Raw genomic sequence first — 9291 nt, forward strand, 5'->3', positions numbered from 1 at the left:
TTGAAGTGTCTAGGTGTTGTAGTTTTTTAACTAGAGGAGATTAAAGATGCTGAAGGGAGGGAAAAATTAGCTGGAATCGCCCTTTAGCCATTTTCACAGTAAGTGGCGCTCTTCTTCTTCTTCTGCTCTTTATTTTAGCAGTAAGGTAGCAAAGCTGCGCTCTTCTTCGTAGACATTGAGTTTGGCTGCAGCTGCACACAGTTGCAGCGCCTCCTATAGGAAACTGGTGGAGCTACGCAGAGAACCACGCCGTTCAAAAGCCTTGTTTGGGTTCATGTTTTTATAAAACACTGAGGTCCGGACCTCGGTGGAATCAGTGGGAGCTACGGCCCTGCCCATGTGCACAACAACTTGTCAGTATTTTGATTGTTTGCATTCATTTGTTACATTTTCCGTACGTTTTCCGCTCTGCTTCCTGACTTTAACTTTAAAAAATTGGTAACAATGGTAATGACGAACAGCGGGAACTTTACCCTCCTCACCATCTTGAGACTGGAGAACGTAATGACTGGAAGCCATGTATTCTCCGGTGATGCCCAGCTGAGAGGCGTCGGTGGTTGCACTGTCTCCATCCATCTGCAACACACACACACACACATAAAATAAATCAGGAAGTAAAACCTTCCACTCTGAATTTCACCCTCTAAGTTTGAGCTGTCTGTGAGAAGTCAGTTCATAACAGCATGTGTCCCAAGAATGGACTGGACACCTGTCCAGGGTGTCCCCCCCACCTCTCACACAAAGACTGGCGGTGATAGGCACCAGCTGTGTGCCACCCTGAAGTTAACTTTAATAATTTTGTCACACCTTTGTTTTTATTCTCCATATTGTCTCGCTGAATCAACTACTGCTGATGTACTGGGATTTTTACACACAACCATCTCTAGGATCTTTATGTGGACAAAAACAACCCTTGTTAATGTCAGAGGTCAGAGGTCAGAGGAGGATGGGCAAACTGGTTCAGAAAGGCGACAGCAGCTCTGATAACCACTCGTTCTAGCCAAGGTCTTCAGAATACACGTCCAACCTTGAGTCACTTTCACGTAAATTGGGACGCACGAAGGAAAAGTGCACAGAAACACGTGTGCGCACGGTTTGATCGATCCATTTTTTTGGCGCGCAGGCACTTTTCGAATTTTCTTCCTTTCAACGTGAAAGCTGCACACTCTTTCATACACGAGGCCCCAGATCATGATGTCAATATGGACCAGACTCTCTGAGGAATGTTTCCAACATCTTGTTGAATTTATGGCAGGAGTAACTAAAGCAAAAGGGTGTGTTTGTGTGCGTTTTGATTTACGAAGTCTTTTCTGTAAGCATATGTATACACAATGGACAAGCCAGCTCGGGTAATTATAACAATTAATGACAAAACACTGGTGAGTTTAAATTTTTAAATCTAACATTGATGCTCTGTCTGTAATTTTGGACACAAAGGACTTCTAAAAATGGCGTCTATTCCTGTGTGCGTGTGTTTTGTCTTGCTCGGTGCATATCGTTTCTTTTCAGACTATGGTTCCGCCCTGCTGCTCACCGGTGTTGTATCGAGATCTGCTCCCCCCGCCAGCTTCGCTCCAATTTCCTCCAAACACCTCTTGCTTTTCTCACGTACATAAAACTAATCCGTTACATCATAATGCACAGGTTAGGAGATTTTTTTTGTTTTTGTTTTTTTCGTTCAGCCAAAGTGTGAACAGTTCAGCAGAGGAGGACCACACACCCGGACTAAGGCAGACGAGAAACTAATTTCGACACAACACCGGCTCGTTCTATAGCCGACCGCTTTGGCGCATTTATGCTACAGGCACAGATAAAGACACTAGTTCTGCTGGTTCGGTAGCCTCTCTTCCAAGAAAAAAAGAAACATTTGATCTGAAATGGACCTCAAAAGGCTAAATTTAATCCTACTTATTCACAAGCCACGCATATATGGTTGCATCTGTGCACTCGCGAAAACAAAAATCACTAATTTTTGCGGAACACTGGTGTTGTATCGATATTTGGTTCCCCCGCCAGCTTCGGTCCATTTTCCTCCAAACAGCTCTTGCATTTCTCACCCTAACCTTTTACATCACAATGTACAGGTTAGGAGATTTTTTTTGTTTGTTTTTTCGTTCAGCAGGGGGGAACCACACACCCGGACTAAGGCAGACGGGAAACAAATTTCGACACAACACCGGTTCGTTTGTTTTTTTTGTTTTTTTTTTAGCCGACCGCTTTGGCGCATTTATGCTACAAACAGATAAAGACACTGGCTTGCTAGTACTATGCTGGCTCGGTAGCCTGTCTTCCAAGAAGAAAAAATAACATTTGATCTGACATGAACCTCAAAAGGCTAAATTTAATCCTACTTATTCACAAGCAGCGCATATATGGTTGCATCTCTGTGCACTCGGAAAAGCTACCAGGACGGCTAGCATCGTATATTAAAAGGGCCGTCGTGATAGTTAAAGCTTCAACATAAGAAGCTCTGACATGTCTTTGGTTGCCGTGTGCTTTCATGGAAACGCCAGTCGCGGCTGTGATGTAGCATATTTAGCTAGCGTTAGCTAACGTTGACCAACTAACCTGGTCTTGCTAGTCCCAAAAGAGAGCCGTTAAACGGAGCCCATTACCAGGAGGCTGTCCAGCGGGGACATTACCCCATGTAGGCAACCTATTTAGACACAGTTTGTCCCGTGCATACATTTTCATTGCAACTCGGGGCTGTTGGCCTGCTCTTTCGTTGTCGCGCGCCAAGCAGCGCAAAGACGCCTTCGGGGCCGAAATGTTTTACCACTTATTTTTTTAAACGATTCGTTTGATTACACTTCCTGATGAGCAGCCCTCATTCACCCAGACAACAAATGGGAGAAAAAAAAATCAGACAGAGACGGACATTTCCATTCGAGCTAACGAGAAATCGGTTAGCAATCATTGGCCGGAGCCAGGCACAAACCTGCAATGAAGCCCTGGTTGGTTACCTTCCTGAGACGGCTGTTTGGTTGGACGGAAAATGGCTGCGAAAGGACCAGTCCCAGCGCGGAGCCACGGCTGCAGTACCCGCGCCTGACCAGCAGGGGGCTGTGTCGCGTTCCGGGGCTGCTCGTAAACTCTGGCGTCGCGCAACCAAACGCTTGCGTTTGATCGAAAACTAAAAAGTTATATCTTGTAAAGAAACAGCAACGCACAAAATGTGGTGTTACCCTAACCAAATAGCACTGAATAAACATGAGTGAAATTCTTTTAAATTTGTTCCTTTTATTTCCCCCTACTAGATTTTCCAGACGTTGTTACATTTTATCCTACTTTTCTAGTGACATTTAAACGCATCTGTCTGATCGCGCGCGCACGCTGTCAGTTTATGTTGGAAATCTTTAAATCTTCCATAATTTTTCTAAAAGAAAATTGATTAGGTTTCCTCACGTGTTCCTCTTTCGCCTCTTATTGTTTGAGGCTATTAAAGCGATCATCTCCACGCAAAAACAAACATAGGGTTTTTTTTATTTTATCTAATAAGGTTTTTAGGAAACCTTATTAGCACGTGCAAATGCACCGAAGCACTATTAGTCACAACGATCTCTTATTTTTGAGCCTCAAAGATCTTAAAGAAGATTTAAGTATCAAGTGAAGGACTGTCATTCCAAAATAGCAAATGTTGCCAGTATGATGAAATTGAGAAGAAATCAGAAAAAGTCTTATTTTACGTAAATAAACATATTGTTCAGAAGAAGAAGAAGATGCTATAAGGGTTCTAAAATGCCAGGGTTTTCTATCATATTTAATAAGTGGGATGAGGAACAAAGAAGCAATAAATACATTAGAAGAAGTTTTATTTCAACAACAATTTCAACAAGTTTTCTGTCAACAACCAGCCACAAATGGGTTGTCAATTAGTGCATTAGATATTAGCTGCAGTGTGTGTTTATGTTTCTGAATGTGTGACCAGTGGTCGGATTTTGTGGACGGGATCAACATTTTCCCCTTGTCTCACTTCATTGTTGATGAAGTGCAGGTATTTTTTTTGATGAACCCCCATCTGTTTAGGGCCATGGTGTCAGCTGACTGGGACACTCGGGCGCCTGGTAATCCAACCAACGACACGTACACTGTCGTATCCATGAATTGCTCCAGTTCTGTTGTAATGAGGTTAAGGGGCTTGTTGGTGTTGCACTGAATGGCATATAAATTTCATTGCTCTACAACTATTTCCAGAATGTCTTCAGAAAAAAACCCATCTTGAAGTATCCGTAGGGGGAAATGATATTGTTTGATTTTGGAAGGCTGTCCTACCATTCTGGGTGATCAGTGATGTCGGCACTGTGGGGTGTTCTCCAATGGTTACCCCGATATTTCATCTTCTCCATTTTCTTATAAAGAAGTTCATTTTATTGTCTTAACATTGCTGTCATCAAATATTCATCTTTTTGTGCAAGCGATTGCTGATCATAGCTTCCACAAAGAAGGTAAAATTGCACATTTTTTTATACAAAACTTTTTAAGACTTTCAAAAACAAGGGTGAATTTAATTTAATTAGATTATATATATATATATATGCAGCCTACATCACTTTTGGTGACTAAAGGACATTTAACCACCTGAACCTCATCATTAAAGCTAATCTGCTCTGGCAAAATGCAGCCCGGATAATTATCATATTAATGAGCTTTATGGTAATGAGATCATCTGTGAGCAAAGGGGGAATGAGATGAAAGTGCGAGAGCTGGGATTGTGGAGAAGGACACAGGCTTAACCTCTTTAAATATTTCATTTTCCTCCTCACTGTTGCTGCAAGGTTCAGGAAAAAAAGCCCTTGACCTTGTGGCCCCTCCCCAAGAGGTGGCAAAGCTCTGTGTCAAGAGTCTTTGTGATTTAAAATGTTCTCGCTTCTCTTTTTTTCTTTTCCTCGTCTCTGTCTTTGTTTTCCAGAACCCGAAGGATCGATTTTAAATGTTAAAAGACTGCATCAGAAAACGTCTCCAGCCACACTCCTTTGTCACGCTTGGGGTCAGGGGTCAGATTAGAGATGGGCCTTTTGCATCATAGGTTTTAAAAAGGTCAAGTTTAGGCTGTCCAGGTGAAAACACAAGGGTGGCATTTCACAATTTTCTCTGTCTGAAACCCAATTTAGAGAAATACTGATTAGGGGCTTCTAAAAAGCGGTTTCTGTGTGGACGCCTTGCTGAAATGATAAGAAACTTTAACATTTTCATATGGATGGAGCTCAGACATGAAGAGGGAGTTGAACAGCTGAAGAGTTTTATTATCTTCACACCTGTGGGGAGATAGTTACACCCAGACAGATTCTGGGTCAATGTTATGGACATCTTACCTGTTGGAGATAGTGCTTTGATCAACCTCAGTTTGGAGAGATAGAATTTAATTCTGACAAGGCTGATGAGCTAATGACTAGCCTGAATGCAGCTAACACTAAAGTGGATCACTTCTGCCAAAATAAAATAAAAAGTTAAAAATAAGATTTCACCTTTAAAAAACCTACAATGGAACATTAGGCCTGATACTCAGTCATTTTTACTCTAATCAACACCTTCATTCATGTGTCCGGGGTGGCCCATCTGTGTATCAAACCAGCAAAGACCCTAATGAGCCTCTATTGTGAGGAGAGTGAGGGTAATCTGCATGAGAATCTAGTTTACATCATCTCTTTTTTTAAAAGCTTGAACTCTTTTTTTCCGGCTTTACCAAAAAAAAGTCCAAACAGCAGCTTGATTCCACTGTATATCTCCCGGTTGTGCTCAGGTTAGTATCCTTTTTTTGGCAACAGTTTGTTTTAAGTTTTTGTATCAGTCTGCTGCAGTTTAGGACTAAATAAGACTAACTTTATTTCCCACACCTTTTTGTTCTTAGGTTTCTTCCTGACAGGGTTGTAAATGCATTGTCGCCTCCATAATGTCCAGCTGCCATTTTATTTTGAGTTTTGCTGCTGAAAGTTCAGTATTTACATATACAGTCCCAAAGAAAGCACCGCTGCCAATAGTGTTTGTCAAAGCAGCACATTAAAATAAGTTACTTCTATAAATGCTGCTCATTTGAATTATTTATAAACAGTATTTAATAAAGGCTGTCACTCACGGAGTATGACTCCAGAAAATGACCTCTCAGTGCACGAACATGACATTTTCAAAATTAATTAATTAGGCATTCAATGGAGTGTTAAACGAAGAGCAGCAGGACTGCCAATGGCAGGGTTAGGTGAACATTTAGATATTCACTGACTGATGCAGGAAACTTTCAACAGTTCATCCATCCATCCACTATGGGAGCACCAGCCGAAGACAAGATTCCCAGACCTTCATCTCCTCGGCTACCTCTGCCACTTATTTAGGCGTTGAATCACGTGGGCAGCAGCTTGTGCAGGGAGGCCCAGAAGTGAAGGCTCGCTGGAATTTCAACCTGGCAGACTCACCTCAGCTGTCGTCGCAGATCCTTGCTCGCAGCAGCCAATCAGCATCCAGTTTCAGGATATAAGGCTCCCCGTCCACAGCTCCTCCTGCTCGCCAACCAAGTTTCGTCCCGCCGCCTCCCCCATCTCCACCCTCGCCTTCCCAAGCTCCTCCGGACTCCCCTTTCTTGACCTCTACTCCACCACCAGGTCCAGGTCCCGGGGGAAGACTACCCTAAACTCTCACCCTACGTCGATCATTCAAGCTCTCAGTGATTCTCTGCAAACTTGTCTTCTGCCAGCGCCAAAGACCTCCAGCCAATAAAACACTCTAATTGTCCCCATCTCTCGGTGTGAGTCTCTCCAGGTTGAAATCTCTTTCCACAGCCTCCTCTTCTAGCTCTTCCGGGAGGATTCCAAGGCATTACCAAAGCCAGGACAGTCTCTCCAGCGTGTTTTGGGTCTGCTTTCAGTTGGACATGCCCAGAACACCTTGCTAGGAAAGCGTCCAGGGGGCACCCTTACCAGACGTCCAAACCACCTCAACTGGCTCCTCTCGACGTGGAGGAGCAGCAGCTCTACTCCAAGTCTCTCCCAGATAACCCAACTCCTTATTCTATCCCTGAGGGTGGCTGTAGCCAGCCACTCTGCAGAGGAAACTCCTTTCAGATGCTTTTCCGTCTACTCTTTTATTTAGTGGAGCTGCAGACTTCAGACCTCATTAGCTGTATCGCATGACAGTACAGGAGAGTTGAAGCGTATTTGGCGTTTGGCTCAGTTATCTCGTCACCATGACAGAATGGTGCTGTAAACATTGTCCCAGTCAGCCTATCTGTCAGGATTCCACTTTTTTTTTGCTGCCCACTAACCACTTATTTGTAGGATGAGTTTAATAAGGTGTTTTCTCCTCTGGGCAGAGCTGTCATTTCTGACAGCGCCCAGCATAGTTGTTGATTGGCTGATGACTGCACGGGTGTTTGAGGGTAAGACAGATTACAACTCTTCGGCGGATCGTTGAACGTCACATGGTGATCGTTCTCGCTTTAACCCCTCACGCAAAATTCCTATGTGTGCTAAAAGAAGACAGTTTGTAGTTAATCTTACCATTTGCAGATCTATGTATTGTCTCCCAAACAATACTGAAATCTCCCAAACGTCTCCCAAACGTCGTCTGAAATCAGCAGTCCCAAGAAATTATACATTACACCTTACCACAAACATCAGCAAGTCAGCTTTCCACTCAGCCAAAAACAAATTGAAACTGAATTGTTGAACTTTAAACATGCAGAACAGAAGCTTAAAGCTAGAATCAGCAATACAAAAGACAAAATAAAGAAAGCTGTGTCTAAAGTTAGCAAAACATTAGCTCAAAGCTAAATATAGCAAGCAGATTTAAATAAAAACAATGTTTTGAATGAATTTAAGGGATCTCAATGTGTTTCTAAGGGGAAAAGATTTGTAAATAAAAGGTAAATATTTCAAGAAATATGAAAGCTGCAAAAATCCAAACGCATGGCACGCTATTCCTGATCGAGTCGAACGTTTTGATGCATGAATTATTAAAATGGCCCAAAGCTTGCAGACGTAGTTACTGTAGATGAGGAGCATGAAATAAATCGGAATAAATAGCACCCATTTGAGAGGTCTTAATTAAATCCAGCGTCTTTATTTAAGCATCAGGAGGAGATCCTGATGATATATTAGTTTCTATTCTCATTGAATACAGCTTCTACCTGGAAACAGCTGAATATTCCTGCTGGACATGAGGTGCAGAGTATCATAACGAAAGCAGGGGGTCATTTTATTCTTTAAAAGCCAGCCTTTCAGTTTCCCCTCATATGCACAGCTCTGCAGTCTGCATTTAGATGAAACCATGCAGCTCTGGGCTCACATCACAGCCGTGTGTTACCTCCTATCTTGACAGAGCCATGAGAATTCAAAACTTCCCAGTTTCTCATGCACTTTTCTCCCTGTCAGACCTGCCCGTGTGAGACAGAAATACTAATCCGAGAAAGTGCTTAGGGCTGTCTCTTTTTTCTGTTATGACTTTGTGCAGGTCTCGCTGCAAAGGTCAACATTTCACAATGGGACCCATCCATCACTGCCTGCTGCTCTTGGACGGCGTTCAGTTTCCACGTCGTGCCAGTGCACACGGTTTCACCACCAGGTGGCGCTGCAGCTGCACGTCGAGGGAGTTCAACAAGGTCTGCAAAATAATCCAGAAACTGGATTAACTGGTTTGGGTTGAAAAAAAGTTGTATTTTTGTTAATACTGATGCTGCTATAACATGTGCAGCTATTGATAACAAATAAATAAATAAAAAAGTAAAAGAGGTCAGCTTTGACTGAAGCCTCATTTGTCAGAATTTCGGCCTGTCCGGTGCTCTGATTCGTCTTCCTTTCCTTTTTTTCCCCTCCTACAGGTGGAGAGGCAGGCATGACCAGTTTCTCTCAGGTTGTCCAGCTGAAGGACGTGTGCCGCTGATGACACCCGAGCTTCATCTCTTTTTAAAGTGATAGCCTGGTCATTTTTGAAGTGATGTTCTGTCAAACAGGGGCGGGACAACGACGCAGTGGTTAGAGCTAGGATCGCTTCCCATATTTTATTACTGTCAGATAATCATATAATCCCATATTTTTATTACTGTCAGAAAATCATAATTCCACATTTTAATACTGTCAGAAAATCATAATTCCACATTTTAATACTGTCAGATAATCACAATCCCATATTTATTCCTGTCAGATAATCATAATCCCAAACTCAGATTCCGCTCACTCTCTTCTTCCTCCGGGTCTCCATGAATTTGGGATTTTGGATCTTGTTGCCGGTACCGGCAGCGTGGACGGGTCCATGTAGTCCAGCCGGGGAGGGGGTGGGTACAGTCCCCCCCCCCCCCCCCCCCCC

General features: G+C 43.1%; 1 protein-coding gene across 4 annotated transcripts in view; it reads right to left on the reverse strand.

The window, feature by feature from the left end:
• nfyba (nuclear transcription factor Y, beta a) overlaps window positions 1–3053 on the reverse strand; it is a 6886-nt gene extending 3833 nt beyond the window's left edge. Inside the window, exons 1-2 of one of the 4 annotated variants that reach the window (XM_017426277.3) lie at window positions 2939–3053; window positions 483–576 (exon numbers count right to left, since the gene is read on the reverse strand). In XM_017426277.3, the coding sequence (XP_017281766.1) occupies window positions 483–576 (94 nt within the window). In that variant the 5' untranslated portion in view covers window positions 2939–3053. Of the gene's footprint in view, window positions 1–473; window positions 577–2568; window positions 2820–2938 lie in introns of those variants that run through there. The other 3 variants (XM_017426275.3, XM_017426276.3, XM_025008051.2) reach the window with 3 other exon arrangements.
• Window positions 3054–9291: the final 6238 nt, after the last annotated feature.

Source organism: Kryptolebias marmoratus, linkage group LG1, assembly GCF_001649575.2.
Source record: "Kryptolebias marmoratus isolate JLee-2015 linkage group LG1, ASM164957v2, whole genome shotgun sequence".
Taxonomy (NCBI): Eukaryota; Metazoa; Chordata; class Actinopteri; order Cyprinodontiformes; family Rivulidae; genus Kryptolebias; species Kryptolebias marmoratus.